This window comes from Coturnix japonica, chromosome 12 (genome assembly GCF_054131305.1).
Source record: "Coturnix japonica strain WE chromosome 12, WE-NBRP24, whole genome shotgun sequence".
Taxonomy (NCBI): Eukaryota; Metazoa; Chordata; class Aves; order Galliformes; family Phasianidae; genus Coturnix; species Coturnix japonica.
This window is the reverse complement of record NC_140674.1, coordinates 22,116,797-22,134,619: the sequence shown is the minus strand read 5'-3', so window position 1 is coordinate 22,134,619 and position 17,823 is coordinate 22,116,797. Positions and strand designations below refer to the sequence as shown.

Below are 17,823 nucleotides of genomic sequence, written 5' to 3'. Positions count from 1 at the left end.
AAAGCTTTTGGGGCTGAAATCTGGAGAAAGCAGGGCTGTGCGTTGCAGGTGGGAGCAGGGAGGGGGGGTGCTCAGCGTGACGGAGCCTCTGCTGCCCGGGGCTGCTCGCAGGTTCCCGCAGCTCGCTTAGATGTGAGAGTGCCGGGGTCGGTGAGGCAGCGCGGACGGGGCCGCGTCTTGTGTCGCTGGGCGTGCAGAGCAGCCCGGGCCGGGCCCTGAGCGTCCGCAGGCGATGGGCCGCTCCCGTGCTGCGCCCCCGGCAGGTGCGACGCGCAGGGACGGGACTCGCGGCTGCGGGCAGCGCCGTGGAGCTGGGGCGGAAAGGTGCGGGGATCCCGCGCAGTCCCGCACGCTCCGGGGCGCTGCCGGGACCGTGTGCACGTGCTGCGCTCCGCGGGACGCTCGGGGCGGGCGCGGGGCAGCGCTGTGCCGAAGGACGATCCCTCGGAGCGTTCCGTCACCTGGCAGCCCGCGGGGCCGCGATCTCACGTCAACGTCGAGGCGAATTGCTTCGCTTCTCGCTGAAGCCCGACCTCGCTTTGCTGGAGCCGTGCGGGTCCTGCGGGGCGGGAGGCGGCCGTGCTCGGGCCCCGGCGGCGCCGCGCGGAGGTGAGGCCGCGAGCTGCGAGCGAGACGGGGCGGCTCCTCCTCCTCCTCCTCCTCCTCCTTCCCCCCCTTCCCCGTCCCGGCGCGGGGTTGCGGCGCTCGCGGGGCCGATCCGCGGGGCGGGACGCGGCGCTTCCGCCTCGGGGGAAGCGGCGATGGACGCGGTCGGCGGGGCGCTGGGGAAGAGGAGAGGCACCGCGCGGCCGCACGGCAAGCCCCGGCCGCAGTCCTACCAGAGCCCCGGCGGGCTGCTCGTCACCGACTTCCCGGTGGAGGACAGGTGCGCCTTCACCCTCGCGCAGCCCGCGGCCACCGTCAGCGCCGCGCCCCGGGGGGGTTCCCCGCGCCTCCCGTCCCGCGTGGGCTCGGAGCCGCCCGCCGGGCTGCTGGCGCTGCTCTCCAGCGCGTCCCTCGGCTTCGTCGCCAACGGCGCTTTCCCGGCGCCGGGCAGCCCTCCGCCCCGAGGGGCTCGCGTTGAAGCCGAGCGGGGACCGGCGGGGCCCGAGGGCATCTCCAGGACCATGTCCCCGGAGCGAGGAGTCGCCGCCCCGGCCCCGCTCCCCGAGCAGCCCGCCGTCACGCTGAGCACCCACAGCCCCGCCGCGCTCAAGGTGGGCACGCAGCAGATCATCCCCCGCGGCCTGGCGTCCGACAGCAAAGCGACCCACAAGGGCGGCGTGGATGCCGGCAGGAGGGTGCTGAAGGTGCGCAGCATGGTGGAGAGCCCCGCTGTGCCGCTGGGTGCCGAGGAGGAAACCGAGGGTGAGCCGGACAGCCCGGGCGTGCTGCGGCGCGGCCTGCGCTCCACCTCCTACCGCCGGGCCGTGGTGAGCGGCATCGACCTCGACGGCTCCGCCAACTTCAAGAAGAAAAACAGAATGTCTCAGCCCATCCTGAAGGCTGTTGTTGAAGATAAAGAGAAGTTTTCCAGCCTGGGGAGGACGAAGGTAATTGAGCTGTGTGAGGTGCGCTGGTTTGGGTGCTGCAGGTTACGTACCGGCACAACTTGTCACCTCCGCGTTTTCTATAAGTGCTCATTTATTCCCAGTTTCCTTTTTGCTGCTAAAGCCCCTTTGTGGTCACGAGTGAGTCCCACAGATGGCTTAAAGTGCAGCTTCCAAAGCAGCAGTAGGGACTCCCTGGGCAGCTCCGGCGTGTGCTGCCAGCCTGGTGCCAATGGGCTGCCCCGGCCCCAAAGGTTCTGTGTTGCAGTTCAATGCTTCAGAATCTGCATCCAGAGAGCAGTAAACAGGAGAAAAGAGGCCCACTGGATTTGTTAGGTTCTGATTGAGGGAACAAATAGGCTGACAGGAAAACAGACTTCCACCCTGCTCAGAGACATCGCTTTAAAAGCATTGGAAAATATCAGAGTGTGACTTCGAATGGAGCAGAGTGCCCAGCCTTGTTGGTGAGCCCCAGGAATGATGCATTTCTGTAGAATGTTAATGCATGAAAATATATTATTAAGCCTTATTGGAAATAGTTCTTAAATGTCATACTGTTCTCATCTAGTTCATTTTTTAATACCATCTGCTACTTTTTTTTAACATAGTGGTAGATGTGGTAGATTTCTGCAGCACTGTGGAATCGTGAGCAGATCCATGCAGAGGGCTGGTTTGGAGCTGCTGAAATGCTTAGCAGCTTTGTGACAGTCCTTGCTAAATTAAAGATGACAGTTCTGGAGGCTTCTGTGAAGGTGTGAGCAGCAGTGAAGCCGTGATAGATGAGAGCTGCTCCTGCAGGAGGGGCTGGCTGGAGATCTGCAGCAGTGGTTTGAGCGGAGTTTGAGGCGGGATGCTGTGACTCCCTGGCTTCACACACAGACTTCTTGTCAGTAGCATTTTTCTATCATAGCTGCCTTCCTGGGCCGTACAGCACCACAGCAGCCATTCTGCTTTGGAGCTTTGTTTTGGTTCTCAACATTTTTGTTTATGAAACTCTTTGCAGAGTGTGAAGAGCTCCGTGCAGCTCAGACTGAGCCTTGTGTCTCCTGGGGAAGCCCTGAGACTCTGAGCTGAGTTATGAGCTCCCGGAGCTCTTGTGGTGCTGATGCATGTAATGCTTTGAACGTGTAAGAAAAATAAAACATTTGGGACAAATGTATGTAAACAGTGTGCGAGGGTAGGAAAGTCCAGAGCAGCCTTTTGCTTTCTGTGATGAAACAGCTGTATTCATGAAGAGAAGAGGCTTCTGGAGCAGGTCCTGCTAAGTCAGTGCTTAAGTATGAAGTTCTTGTTACTGGTGGTTATTTTCCTTTCTTCTAATGTGTTTATGCCTCTTTCCTGTTAAAATTATTAGAAGAAAACGCTGAGAGGACAAGGGACATTTGATGGGGAAGGTAAGCCTTCTGTACGTTACGAGGTGCTTAATGACAAGTGAAATGTACTTAAACATCATTTTGCACAGTTCCTTATTACTTGATTACACCAAATACCTTCTTTGTCAGTAACTGCGTTGTAATATGGAGCCATAGCTGTGGCACTAGCCATACTTTAACAGTTATTTTAATGAATATGGGATGATGGGTTACAAATGCCTTCTGGTTGAAGAATTTCTTTTCACCTTAAGCTCCTGTTCCCCTTAAAAGATGAACTGGTTGATGTGTGTCAGCACTAGCAGACCTGCAGAGGAGGTGCAGGTGAGGCAGACACAGCTTCTGGGGGTCAGCCTCAGGGTCAGCACTTGCAACAAATGCCTGGATTATAATTCTGAAAGCTCAGTGCTATGCAGCTTTCCCCCCTTTTCACGATGAGCAGAATGCTGCTTCCACTGCCACGAATCCCTTGACTTTGCAAATCCTTTACTTTCTTTTCCACCTGGGCTTCAGATTTCAGTGTCAGAGAAAACCTGCCTGTGTGTCTGCCCTCTCATGTTACTCATTAGCTCAGAGTTTTGCTGCTTTTCCCAGTACTCAACAAAGAACTTTTTGCCTGGCAGCAAATCTGTGGCTGTCACAGTGGAACTGCTGTCACACAACGGCTGCTGCTTCCCTTGGCCCTTAATGCTTCCTGAGGACATCTCAGCTGCTGCCTTACCTTCCCTTTCCTCTTTATTCTGTCTTCCAAACTTTATGCTGTGTCCTGTTTGCATCTCTCTGTCTGTTTCTTGTTTTCATCTTTTCATGCATTGTCTCCTAATTACTTCCCTAGATGCTGTGGTGCCTCTCAGAATGCAGTTATTGTAAGGGATTTCCTGTCTTTGGAGTATACAGATTACATAGATGCATTCCAAGGAGTGGGTACAGAAGGCTGAGCCCGGTGTGGTGCCCAGCTGAGGGGCAGAGCAGACCCCATGGGGTGGGAGCTGATTGCTGCAGGTGCCCCCCGGCCTGCAATTCATAAGCTTTATTCTTAGTCAGGCACTCTTTGAAGTTTCTGTTTGGAATAGTTCTGCCTTGAGATCTCTGAAGCCCGGGTCATTCCTTTCTCTTAGTGAGGTGGGAAGGAGGTATTTAAAGCTGATGGAGTAAAAGTGGGAATGGGTGTTGGATGTACAGCAGCCTTTCTGATGAAATTAGTTAGACCTCCAAATCGGCACTGCTCTGCTGACAGCTCGTTCTGTTTTTTAATTGCTGGCTAATTATGAAACATCATACAGCAAAGGGAGGGCAGAAAAATTGTTTTCTGTTTTTTTCTTGACAAAGGACACATCTGTGCTTTAATGCAGTCAGTGTGGATCTTTTTTGGTAGCGTTACAGTGATCCATTGTTACTGTACTGCTCCATTGTCCATCTGAAGTAAGATGCAATCTTTGTCTGTTGGAGTTTGTGAACAGCACGTTGACGTTTTCATTTCTTTCATTGTTTAAGTGTGACTTATTTTTTATGAAAAGCAACTAAATGATTTCATGTAATTAATGGCATATTGTTACTTTTTTATAGAAAATGCTGTATTGTATCAGAACTACAAAGAAAAAGCTCTGGACATCGATTCTGATGAGGAGACGGAGCCCCGAGAGCAGAAATCAGACGAAAAGGTTGTTTTTCCCTATAAACCCCTGAGATCAACATGGAGTCAGCTATCAGTTGTGAGTATTTAATCACTGCAAAGCCAGACAAAGGCTATCTGAGCTGCTCAGACCGCACTGAAGCAGATCTGCTTGCTGCGGAGTCTTCAGCTGAGCTTTATCATCATCTTCCTTTCCCTTCCACAATATATATTGAGTTTCTGTGGGTACATCTATCAACAAATTTGTTACCAGTCCAGGTTGTGGTTGTGCACATTTAGATTTTATTTGGGTCTCATTTAAGGTCTTTTTCTGACTTTTAGAATCTCACCTTTATATATGACATAGGGAAAGATTATTATCGTACCACACCATGATGGAGGATGTTTGACCATTGGGCCCCCTAGCTGTGTTTACCCCAATAACCACTATTGCTGAGTAAGGTTTTCTTCTTAGAAGGGCTGTCCTATAGGCGACCTTGTGTTTCAAGGTATTGAAATATGAACACCTCTCTGAGTCGTTAATTATAAAGAAGCCAAGACAAGGTGGTTTTAAAAAGATCTGCTTTGAATTTTCTTTCAACAGATTGAGTACTTAAAATGTAGTTCATTTTGCTTAATACTGCAAAAACATTGTTTCTAATGAGGACAAATTGGTTTTCTTTTGCCTTCTAGGCAAACTAGCAGTTAAGTGCTCGACAGCTGAGGTATTTCAGAAGGAATGGTACTTGGTAATGATGATTGCAAAAATGCTAATTTGCCTTGAGACCAAAGTAGAATTGTCTCAGTAAATACCAGTGGTGTGTTGTGCTTACAGTTACATAAACCAAACTTGTTCTTCACCATTTCTAACACGGCAGACTTGTTTTCTGCCTGTACTTGATTTACAAGGCTTGAAGTGGGAAGTAGAAGGGAAGAGGTACTCTATGAAAATCAAGGGTGGGAACCCGTGAGTCTCACAGTGTCTCTGTTTACAACTCTCTGGAAAAAGCATGTGCTGTCATTTAGTATTAAAAAGAGTAAGTGCTGAACTGCAGCAGGAAGTCAGCTGGGAAATGCTGAAGCGTTGGATTTCAACACGAATTAGGAAAGGAGGGGTGTAGGAGGTGTCTGGCCCTCGTTAGATTTGACTGTGCTGGGAGAGGAGGGGAAAGACCGCAGAGCAAATCCGTCATCCCTGCGGGGTGTCTCTGGCCATGCAGCCTTCACAGCTGATGCTGGTCTGCTTTTGGAGGTAAAACCTTTGTGTATTCAGTTGTTAAGGCTTTTAGACTGTAATAAAAAGGTGCTTCTGTATTCTTGCAGCATTTACACATGTAGAAGTAAGGGAGACTTTTCAAAGAGCTTTTAAAGTCCCTGAAGTGGGATGGTGTTTAAATGCAACTCCTTTCAAACTCCTCCCTTGAGCCCTCTTGCTTGTCAGGTACCCGAGGCAGTTTGAGCCTGCCTGTCTGCTCCCTGTTCTCTGCAGCCTTCCTCTGTGAATTTAAAGTTTTAATTTGAAGAGGGTAAACAATTTTTCTAAAATCTATTCCAAAAGCATCTTTAAACCTCTTTTTTAAGAACTCACAGCAGTCGTATGCAGTGCTACTACCTGCTGTGTTGTGTGGAAGGTAGGACTGCCCACAGACACAGTGGTCAGCTGTGCTGGATGATACCAACGTGGTGCTGGGTGTGCAAGGAGCTGCAGGATCCAGCATGAACTTCCATGGCTGCCTCTTCCCTCTGGTGTCAAGCAGCAGCTGCCTGCCTCAGGGCTGATCTCTGTCTTAGCTCCCCTTTCAGAATCAGAAGGCTTGTGTTCATTTTGGTTTATGGTGTAGCCACCATTCCTCAAAGAAATTTTTCATGAGCTCTTTCCCTTGTGTAGCTGTTTCTTTAGAGGAGCATCCTGTACCTAAGTGTGGGATTAACCCCTCATTCTCCTCCATTCCTCCTTCTGTCTGGTGGGCTCCATCACAGCTGAGCTGTGGGCAGGAAGCTCTGCAGCACAGTGGTGCTGACAGTATGGCATCCCTTGTAGCTTTCTTGGTACCTTCTTCTTAGCCTATATTGCATCCTTGTGAATGGCATAGCACCACAAATATGGTTTTTAGAGTCTTTAAGCTAAAACATTTTGGGCACCTCAAAGAGAAGAACGGTATTTTTTTTCACAGAGCATGACGAAATTGGTGTCCATATTTGCACCTCTTTCTTGGAAGAGGATGGGATGGAAGCTTTGCCATTGATTAATTAGGAGATTGGACTGTTTGCTTCTACAGCTGATTCAGATGTGCTCTTTGCTGTGTGCAAACCCATGTTGGCCAGAACAACAATCACAAAACACAGCTTATGTTTCTGGAACGTGAGGTTAGCATTGCTGCATTGTCCTTGCTGGAAATTTACAGTTGCTCTATTAACAGGAAGCACGGTAATCTCTTGGATATCTCCATAGGTATTTCCTGTGTCAGCATATTTTTAGAAAAGCCCTCTGTGACATCCAAAAAACAGTCATTTTATTTCCTAGTGAGCCCTCCTAAGCTTGCAGGTTGTTGATGGAGAGTTATGTCAGTAGGAAGTCAGATAACTGGTTCTTACGTGGCACTTGAACTGTATGCTTATGGTGTATTCAGAAGAGCAGTTACTCAAATACACAAATAGAGTATTTCTATTTTCTTTGTCCTGGAGAGGGGAGAAGAGTTCTCGTGCCTGCGCAGTTGTGCTGGAGTCCTTCCATGGGAGAGCTGTGCTGGCTTTTAATTACTTCTTATTCTTTGGAGCTATCAAATGTTACACATTGTCTTTATATGCTTATTTTGAAGGCTCAAGGTTGCATTTCTCCAGTAGAATTAAGTACGTATGAATCTTTAGTGCAGTACTTACATTGTTTCTTCATAAGTTTTTCTACAAAATATGTTAATGAATTAATTGGTTGTGGTTTTTTTTTTTTTTTAGGTGAAAAAGAATGGATTGTCAGAAACGATCAGCCAGGAAGAAAGAAAGAGACAAGAGGTACTCTCTTAAAGGAAAATGTTCTTTTATGTTGGTAACTCGGGTGCACTGCATGTCTGGTTTAATGCCTGTGTTGGTTCTGAAGGAGAGGAGCCCAGCACTCTGCTCCCTGCCCTGCGGGATGCCTGCTCCATGGATCAGAGCTGTGCTGCATGCAGTGTGCTCTGTGCAGCAGGGCACCTGCTTGGTGCTGATCACTGGGAGCAACTAATGCGTAACATTAACCTTATGTTCACAGAGGTGGGAGGCAGCACACAGTGTAACTTCTTGCATTGCCCTTCAGCTGCATCTCACCTTATGAACAGTTCTGAATGGGAGCTCTTGCCTCAGCATTCCTGAAATATTATTTACTGAAATAATGTGGGAGCATCCATGCTGTCAGCAGTACAGGAAGCAGCAGCAGTCACTGATGCAGTTCTCTTTTCTCTCTGTCCCTTTCTGTCTCTGTCCCTCTGCCTCTCTCCTTTTTTGCTCTTTTTGTTCTCTTTATCTGCTTTCCCCTCTCTCCTTGCTTACAGGGGCTATGTCAAAAAGAATGAGAGGTGTTGAAAGGAATAGCCTGACCTAGCCAGCTATTATATCCCTGCAGTTCTTGAGGTATGTCCTACAAGAGAAAGAAAAAAAACAAACAGTGTTCTGTCTTGGTTTGGTTTGGGGTGTTTTTTTTGTTGCTGTTCTGTTCTTGAAATAGCAGCACTGCAGAATTACCCGCTGTGGTCATTTGCTCCTAAACCTGCATTTTACTTCAGGACACACCTTGGTGAGCAGAGCAGGGTGAGATCTGCGTGGGGCTTTCCTCAACGTGCACAGGTGTGTGCAGCCAGCCCCACACCCTGCTTCAGCACTGACCTGCAGCTGTGGTGTTCATGTACTGACACAGAACTGTCTTCTGTGGCGTTCACGTGATGTAGACCGTGGAGTTTTTGTTTGTTTTTAATAATCCTGCATTTCCTTGGCAATCTCCTTTTGCTTTTTTGGGCTAAAGACTGTGAGCAGTTGAGGTTCTGCGTTCTGCTCTTCTGCCCCCTCCTGCTTGGAAGCTCAGAGTTACAGGGCCTTTATTTTGGTCCCCGTGTCCTCCAGGAGCCTGTTGTCTGTATGTCCTGGAGCCATGTTTGCATCCCCTCAAAGATAACACATTCTTCAGCTGTCTCTTAAATACGGAGTCTTAAAATGTTACCAAAATAGTTTCAGCTTGAGGGTTTTTATTTGAATATTGGAGGCCTGTCTTTCCAGAGTGAAACTGAAGAATCCTTTTACGATGCAGTTGTACTGTCAGGTCATGTTATTTCTTTAAAATTACCTTTTATCAATTATTTTATTATTTCTTCAGTTTGTTTTTTAGAGTCTGGTTACATTATTTTTGCCACCATAGTACATTGTCACTGCAAAGAAACATGGTTTTTTTGGCTTGAGAGAGTGAAGACTGGAAATGTAATGGTGGGCGAAGGCTCCAAGGGCTCTTCTCAGGCTCCTTTGTGCCCACGGTCAGCCCTGGGAGTAGGTCCATGTGCTGCCAGGGTGGCTGTACACCTTTGTTCTGGGTGCTGAGGCGAGTGCGCTTGGTGGGCAATTTCACATTATTGTAAGCATCACCTTTGCATATATTCTTGCACAGTAGTGTTTGCTCTCATGAATAACATAGGGTGCTGTAGCTGTTACCTCTCTGCTGCTGCATCCCTGACTGCATTCCAGCAGCTATTGAGGTAGGCAGGAGGATGGAGTGATGCTGCCGAGCAGTGTTGGCTGGGCTTCCTTCCTTGTGTGGGCAGTGTCCCTGTAGGTTTTCTGTGAAGCCAATGAATTTTAAAGGCTCGAGTCCAACCTGATCAACCTTAAGGGCTTGAGGTAAAACTGCTGCTTTTTCTGAAGAAGACTTTCAGAAGGGTAGGGAACGTTTTGAAGGTACAGTGTGGAACACTCAATCTCACGTTATCCAGGAGAAGCCGTATTTGATCAGAAGTCTACCTCAGCAAGCAGAAGGATTCTCTAGACTTAAACTGTAACAAACTTAAGAGAGAATGTCCCCAGCGGAATCTCTTAGTTTTGTTCTTACCCAGCATTGTTTGTCTCAGCTGCAGGCTGGGATTATTCAGCAGAGCTGCCTTCAGCATGTCTGCATTCTTTCTTGCTTTTATATCTGATCATGGAAGAGCAGAGCCTCTCTAGAGCATCAGACCACCTAAGGGAGTGCCTTCTGTAGGCTGTCACTCATAGACCCTTCTCTTTCTCCCCTTCTTTCTCTCCCTCTTTCTCTCCCTTTCTCTCCCTCTATGTGTTTATGGAGCTGTGGTCATTGTCCTTTCTAAATACTAGAGTCTGAGGTGCTGCATTTCAAGTTAGGCTCTCCCCTGTCATTTAAGGGAGATGTTAATTGCAAATAGCTAACGAAGTGGTATACGCAAGTGTGAACACCAGTTATAACACAAAATTATGTTAGCTCTGCTGATAGTATTATCCCATGCTAGCTTTATATGGGGGGCCACACTGGTGACAAATGCCATTTGGTGCATCTTGTGACAGAAGTGTTCTTGGAAATGTTTTCATGGTTTTTCCACAGTACGTATGTGTATAAAAACAGTGGTAGACTAACAGCCAGTAAAGCCTGGAGGGGTAAAAGATGTCTAAAGGCTGGATAGGTTTCCCTGTCAGAGATGGACGTGTCCTGTGGAATGAGGATTTCAGAGTCCAAGAGTCCACTGGAGGTTTGCTGTGGGTGCAGCCAGCAGGGGAAGGGAACGTGGCTGTGTCCTCTGAGTGATCACCGCTGGTGTGAAGTTTAAAAGTCTTAATATGGTTTTTTGTCCTAGAGTGAAATGACTGATTTCCAAGGGTAAATGGCATGGAGCTCATGGCAATGAAAACTTGTGCTTTTAGCTCGCATCCATTACCTTCTCTTTGCTTCTCTCCACAAACAGAAGGGACCCAGCCTCCTCAGTGGTAACCCTTCTCTTTCACCCCTCCACCTTGCAGGCCATATTTGAAGTGATATCTTCTGAGCATTCGTACTTGCTGAGCTTGGAGATTCTGATCCGGATGTTTAAAAACTCCCGAGAGCTGAGCCTCACCATGACCAAAACGGAGAGCCACCACCTTTTCTCCAATATAACAGACGTTTATGAAGCAAGTAAAAAGTAAGTGTACAAATGCAAGAACTGTTTTTGGGTTGTAGCTGAGGGTGACTGCCTGTAATCAAAATGTCTTTCAAGCAAGAAATGAAACATAGCATACAAAATAGCGTCTTCACTGTTAGCACAAAAGGGAGCAACAGCCACAAGGGTGAAGCTTTTGTGGAAGGTTTAGGCCTGGGGTGTAAGGATGTGCAGTCAGATGTTGCACTTGTTGTAAAGCAGTAATTGAATTAGAATGGGCTTTGGTTCTCTCTGCACTGGGATGTCTGTAGTCTGCAATGCTAAGGATTTGCCTTAGCATAATACAGAAGCTGCAGTTTTGATTTTAACAACCACAGATTTATGCCTTTGTGGTATAACCAAGGCTCAGTTGGTTTGTATTTTCTTGCTGTACCTGGCAGGCAGCTCCTTGGGTAGGAGAGCTTTGATCAGTACTGTTTGTTTTACGTGGTAGTATTTGCAGGCTGTGCCTTACCTACCCCTCTTGTCCCGAGAGGCAGCTTGCTCTTGTTTGGAAAAATCAAATCCTTTCTTGGTGGAATTGTCTGTTCTTAAAGCTGAACACCTGTTTACTTTTCTGGCTGTATTGGTTCAGTAAGGAGAGCTTGTAGGCAGACTGAACTAGAGATGAATAAGCATGGTTCATTTCTGAATGGTTCCTAGGCTGGATCTTGAAACATTGAGCAGCCATACTTAGTTGTGCAGTCTATCAAATTAAACTTAGCTTGCCCTTATTAAACTGTTCAGAGTTAAGCAGGAGTTTATGCCCTTAGGAGCTGACTCTTGCCAACGTTGTCCTAGATGAGTTGAATCTGTTTACTTTCGGCTTGGTACTCAATGTGCAGCATGCTGTGCGGCTCTGCTATCTGCTATGTAAACAGCAGAGGCAAGGGGAGCAGCGTTGTGCATCCACAGCACCTGGCAGCAGAGGCTGCTCAGATCTGCTCTGCCTTTTGCTTTTCTTTTTTGAGTTTATTTTTAAATTTCTTCCCTACAAAGTCAGCAATGGAAGGATGGATGCAGCACACACACAGCCTAACAGAAGGAAGTGCTGCCAGGTCTTCTGAGGTGCAAATACTTTCAAGCCTGTTTTATTATTGCTGATAATTACTGTCACTTAATATTGCCTATGCACATACATGTGCACTCACAGTGTGTTCCAGAGTTAGGAATACTTCAGATTCTTCTTCAGAAATTTGTTTTGTGAGGTTTTGCTTAATGGTGATCTGTTTGCTGTCTGAGTGTGATTGACAGCAGCAACAGACGTTCAGTTGCTATTGCCCGTGTAAATGAAAAAGAGAAACGTGTCTGCTGCTTTTCCAGCACCTTATTTCCAGTTTGAATTGAAGCTGAAGGATAAGATGCTGTTTGATCTCCTGCACTGTCGGTGCCCCTGCTTTCCTTGTGGAACACAGAATATCTGCCTCACTTCTGAGGTGGGCAGTGGGTGGGAGGGGGCTCTGCCAGGCAGGGGTATTTCTGGAATCAGCCTTTTCACAACCCACCTTTCTTTTAGTCCCTTTCCTTTTGTCCCCTTTGCTTCCTTCTTGCAGAAATCATGTTGTTCTGAATTCCTTTCCACCAGGCCTGTTTCTCTTTGTAGAACTTCTCAAGTTCCATGTCCTAAGCCCTGGTGACAGCCTTTCTTGGCTCCCATTTCTCCAAAGCCACACGTGCTGTGGAATTTTAAATGGGTTGTGCAGAGATTTGAATACATGTCTTATGAAGTTTATGCAGTAATAGGATTTTATTCCATGGAGCGTATATGTTAGAGGGTCTTGTGTCAGGTGAAAAGCTGTGCTAGGAGCCATGTGATCGGCATGCATTTGAACTTAACTCCGTTATATTCCAGCATCTCCGTGTTGCTTTTTGCTCATCTCCTTTACTTACAGTCCAGGTCTGCTGGTGGAAGCTGGCTGTTACTGGATCCCACAGCCACTGCAGGGAGGAGAGCCATCTGGCAGCACTGTTGTCAGAGCTGCAGGTTATCCAAGCCCTTATTTTCTAGGAATAGTACTTTTAAAGACTTCTGCTTGTCTGCAATGGGACTTGTAAAAGTAGAGTATCATGAGCTGATTTTCTGCTAGAGTCTGCAGAAACATCATCTGTGAGGGGGTAACTGCTGCCTTTTTTTAGGTAGCTTAATAGAAATCAGAGGTTAACGAGCCTGGAGACTTTGCTGCTGCTTTGAATTGGTTCTGTAAGAAGCAGTGGAACGTAGCAGTAAAGCTGAGCTGTGATTGTTTTTCCTGTTCTCAGTGCCTGGGTCTTCAAAACCATTAAATCCACTTCTGAGTTTCTCAGTTACAATGTTTAAAGCAGAGGTGGGGATTGCAGTGTATGGAGGGGAATTCTTTAAAACCCTTTTAGTTTGTAGTCCTCAGAGGAAGTGGGAGGGGGGAAAAAGAATGGAAAACCCCACACTGTCCTAAAATTATATTCTTATTCTTTTTGGTCTGGAAAGTGTAACGGCTTGAGAACTTGATTTAGTGCTACTTGGAGTGAAATCAGAATTCATAACCCCTTTTTAAACTTAAACGAAAGCGTATTTTGTTTCCTGAGTTACGCAATAGTGTTAAACTATAACAAAATGTGCTCGCTTTCTGCAGCCTCATCCGTGTAAATAATGCAAAGGGGCTTTAAAAAGCCTCTTTCTCAGTGCCTTCGCATTGCCACTCTGTGTTCCCAAGGTCTTCCACAGGAGCAAAAACCATCCTTTTGTTATAGAAAAGTAATGAAATCAGGCATCTGTCCTGGATGTGCTCTGCTTTAGGCTGTCCTTACTTTTCTGAAAAAAGACCAAAGAACTGTGAGTGCCTGGGTGCAGCTATCAGTGCTTTGCTTTGCAGGGACAGACCTTTAGTGAGGCTGAAGAGTGCAGATGGGTAGGAGTGGGATCTTCAGTCAGGATTGCTTAGCAGTTATATGTAGAAACTTAGACTTGGAACACACTTAGTGGGAGCTCTCCAGAGTGCCAGGAGAGGCCCCTGTGCATGACGAGGCTGTTGTAACTGAACAACACTGCCTTTGTTGGAAGATGAATGCAGGCAGTAAAGATGGTCTCTGCTTTTGGGAGGTCACTGGGGTGCTCCTAACAAAGAAGAGCTGGTCTGAGCTGTGCATGCAGCTTACTTGGTGTCTGTTTGTTAAAACATCCTAACTCCTTAATGGTGTATTTGCTGTATATGTAATATGATTGCTCCTGGCTGGCAGGACACAAAATCACACGGGTTGCATCCAGGGTCAGCGAGAGCTGTTACGCTGAGATGTAACCTGATGGGTGTGCCGTGGCTCAGCTTATTTGGAACTAAAAGCTTGTGCAGGGTGAGAATGCTGTGCAATCAGTCTTAGCAGTCAGAACTCCTCCGGCCTCAGTATGTGGTGCAGGGAGGTCAGGTTCCCAGGAAGGGGCTCTTGGGAAAGAGCTGCTGCAGGGAGCAGTGGGGGAAACATCTGGAGCAGCAGTTGCTCTGAAGGTGAAACCCACAGTGTCAGAGCAGGTGGAGAGCTTTGGTGTGTTTCTCTGTCTGCCATTTGGGCAGCAGAAGGCTTATGGGTACACAGAGGTTAGCATTAGCACAGAAGGGCACTGACAGAGCTTACCAGGACAGATTCAGACTGTTGACTCTGCATGTTGACTTCAGCAGAGAAAACTGTGTGGGTTGTGGGGTAGCTCAACATCTTATCTGAGTACCTAAGTTAAATTCTAATGTGTGAGTATGTCCTTGGGTCCAGGTAAGCTTATTATAGTTGCTTCTCCTATAAATTAGATCAGTGCTTCATCTTTTTCCAGTATCCTTATGTATGGCATACCTTCATCTTTCTCTGTGGGATAACTTGGTGTCAGTCCTTGTTGAGGACATGCCTGTATTGGATCAGTTAACAGCCATTAGAAGCACTACTTCTAGAGAATGCAGAGATTTGTTAATTCATCTGGGAGGCTGAGGGCAAAAAAAAAAAAAAAAAACCAAAAAGCCAAGTACTATAATAATAATAATAACAATTGCAGGACTGTGAGAAGACCCCAGGTGATTCAGGTGAGCTGTAATGACAGTGAACTGCTCACAGGCTGCAGCTGACCGGTTGGATTTCCCTGTACGAGTGGTGTAACAGTCAGTACCATTCTCTGTTCCTGTGTAGCCTGACAGCCTCAGTCCAGCATTTATCACAGTTCTTGCCACAGCCAGCTGTGAAGGAAGCTGGTTCCACTGAGCATTGGTTCCCAGGTGGCTCGGTGACACTGCACTGTGTCTGGGGAGCAATTTTCTGCTCCTGTAAGGAAGGCTGCTTGTGCTGGAGGCTTCCAGGTGGGTAAATGCCTCCCTTTTCAGTAAGGCTGAGTGGTAATGCTGTGTGCAGTGAACAGAAAAAGGCAGACGAGGAATTAAAAGCCTCCCCCAGGAATTGTGTGCTGTGAGGTACCTGTGTGCAGGTAGGTGCAGGGCAGGCACTGACCCACAGCCGGTGCTGCTGATCACTGGGCTCAGTGCGAGGCTCCAGTTCTCAGTGTGTGGAGCACTGCTGAGTTTGCTCTGATTTCTGCCTTTTTTTTTTAATGCTTTATTGCTGAAGGGATCACTTTTGATTGCTGGGAGCCTGCAGGGAGCCCATGGGGTGCACTGAAGAGCCGTGAGTCCAAATACCAGTCTTTTCTCTGAATTTTAGGTGCTGACAGAACACGTTCAGGTATTTGTATCTCACTGATGACTTGGGGCAGCGAGTTCACTTTGGTGTTCCGTCAGCTTTCCTCCTTCGCGGTTTGTTTGGACATCAGCACTAATTGCTGAACTCTTCAGCTCTGATGTGGAGGGGTTGTTTGTTTGGAGAGTTCTTTCAGCAGCTGAGAAAACTCCCTGGGCCGACCTGACTGTGTTTGTCTGCAGACGATGTGCAGCTCTGGGAGACAATAACTTGAAGAATAATCCCCAGCTAGAGCTCGGATTCCTGAGCGGGTGGTTCTTCTGTGAGAAGTTGGCTTCCTTGCTTGGGGTGCGATGAGAGGTGGGACTTCGCTGTTCAGGGAATCACGTTTCTGAGTTCAGATTCTGAACGGAATCGTATTTCCCTCAGCTGAGATGGTGACAAACAGAATTTGAGACAGAATACTTGTTTAGGTGGGCAGAAATGTTTGCACACACGTATGCACTTATATACATGTATGTACTTAGATAAAATTATAACAGTTCCTTTTTTTCCCAGCTGTGGTTCTCAGCGCAAGAATCATTCTTTCTTTACCTACATCTCTGGTAATGATGGCTGTTAGCATAAACACCACAGCTCTGTTTTGTTGAAAGAAACAAAGAATCACCCAAACCCCAAACCTTCCCTCTGCCAGTGCGTTAGAACAGTTTTGGCATCAAATACAGATACCTCATTCTGTGCTGAAATACTGATTGTAGCCAGGATTTCAAGTGTGCTGCAGGTGATGGCCCTGCGACCGAGCACAGCCCAAGGAGCCCTCCAGCCATGGCTGTGCTTTGGGACTGGCATGGTCAGCACTGGGGTTTCCATTGGGTGGTGATGGTGGTTTGTGTTTGCTGCAGCAGCCAGTGTCACCAGAGCTGTGCCATAGAGCTCCCAGCTGTTGTAATACTCATTTGTGCTGAAACCCATTGTTACATTGCTTGAATGTATTGTCAGTTTAACAAAGCACTGCCAGCAGCAGCATTCCTGAATTCCTGCAACCTCTGGCTCTTCTTCTGCGGCCTGAGCTGTGCAGGGAGTTATGTGTGTGTCTGTATTTAAGGACAGTTGCTGTGCAGAGCAGTGGTGCTTGCAGTTTAATGCCAACAGCTGCTTAGCAGGAGGTGCTGTGTGGCTGCTCCTCCAGTGCTGTTCAGCTGAAGCTCTGACCTGCATGGACCCTCCTCTGCTTTCGTGCTGGGCCCCACAGGGATTGTTCTGGTTACAGCCCTTGCACCACTTTTCAGCTTTGTTGTTACTGCAGGGAGCATAAAAGAGGCAAACTGGATTCATCTGCATATTTTTGACAGTAAAGCTGATGGATGTTCAGCAGTGTAGTAATTAGATTAGTATGATGGGAAAGGCCTCACAACAAGTGTGTAATGATAGAAGGACCAGCATAATAGAAAGGTGCTATAAGGGAAGAAGATTGTTCACCCATAGCAGAAGATTCCAGGTTTGTAGGGGAAAACTCCACAGAGGACAGATCTCCAGAAAGAGATCCTACTGCAACGGAAGTCAGCCCTTAAATGGGGTCTAAGAGAGGTGCAGCCAGGCTCCACCCCTTCCAGCCACACTATTGGATTGCCTTCACCTGTGCTGCCAGGGCTGACTGGGTCCTGTCCCCAGGTGTTCCATCAGTGGTCCAGGCTGGGACTCAGCAGTTCCCATACAAGCAATTATTCAGACTTCTTTATCTGTGCTTTCCTTATGGTGAGGCTGCAGGGAGGGCAGCAGAGGGCAGTTCTGGTGGGACGGAGCAGAGGCTGCTGGTGAGGGCAGTGAGCGCTGCCAGCCCCTCTGTGTGCAGGGGGAGCACACAGCTTTGGGAAGGCTCCACATTGTTCGTTGCCTGGAAATGGTTGTGTTTAGCACACTTGTCAGAGCAGGAGGAGCTGTGTGTGTTCCTTTGGCTCCTCTCCTGTATCCTTGGGTCAATGTGCTATTTTAAAATGAGATTTTAAAGCTACACACAGCGATGAATCCCTGAGATGGAAGCTTTCCTAGCAGGCGGATAAACTCACCAATGTGGGGCTGTGGCTGCAGGGCAGGCTTTCCCCCGCCGCACTGCTTGCTGCAGGGCAGCCCAGCTCCTGGCCTCTCTCCTCTGTGCTGCCAGGCCTTAGATTGACGTGCTCAGACATCTGGGCATGTAACCAATCAAGGGTGTTAGACAGGATCAGCTTCACGAAAAGGCGACAGAACCACACAATTGTAGGGGCTGGGCAGCACCAAAAGCACTGTGAAGTTAAATCTGCTTTTTAACCCTTGTGCCAGAAATATGGGTTGTTGTGACTTCACAGATTTAACCAATAACAGTAACTTGAAATAAATAACCAGCAGGGCAGGTCGCAGTTCATTTCCATGTTCAGAGTGGCCTTGATGGCGGGGGATACTTCTTGCTCCTGGGTAGTGGCTCTGATATCAGGTAACGGCTTTCTAACTCTTCTATGGCTGCCTGGTTAGAA

The 17,823-nt window shown here is 47.8% G+C and overlaps 1 protein-coding gene across 6 annotated transcripts in view; it reads left to right on the top strand.

Moving 5' to 3' along the window:
* Nucleotides 1–761: 761 nt before the first annotated feature.
* The window catches only part of ARHGEF26 (Rho guanine nucleotide exchange factor 26), a 32,874-nt gene continuing 15,812 nt past the window's right edge, over nucleotides 762–17,823 (top strand). For 5 of the 6 annotated variants that reach the window (XR_014933624.1, XR_014933625.1, XM_015872184.3 and 2 more), the window contains exons 1-5: nucleotides 762–1,553; nucleotides 2,905–2,944; nucleotides 4,487–4,632; nucleotides 7,485–7,541; nucleotides 10,515–10,675. Coding sequence is in view for 4 of the 6 variants with exons in the window: in XM_015872184.3 (XP_015727670.2) it covers nucleotides 762–1,553; nucleotides 2,905–2,944; nucleotides 4,487–4,632; nucleotides 7,485–7,541; nucleotides 10,515–10,675 (1,196 nt within the window). In the remaining 2 variants the exon portion in view is untranslated. Of the gene's footprint in view, nucleotides 1,554–2,904; nucleotides 2,945–4,486; nucleotides 4,633–7,484; nucleotides 7,542–8,059; nucleotides 8,139–10,514; nucleotides 10,676–17,823 lie in introns of those variants that run through there. The other variant, XM_085513717.1, reaches the window with a different exon arrangement.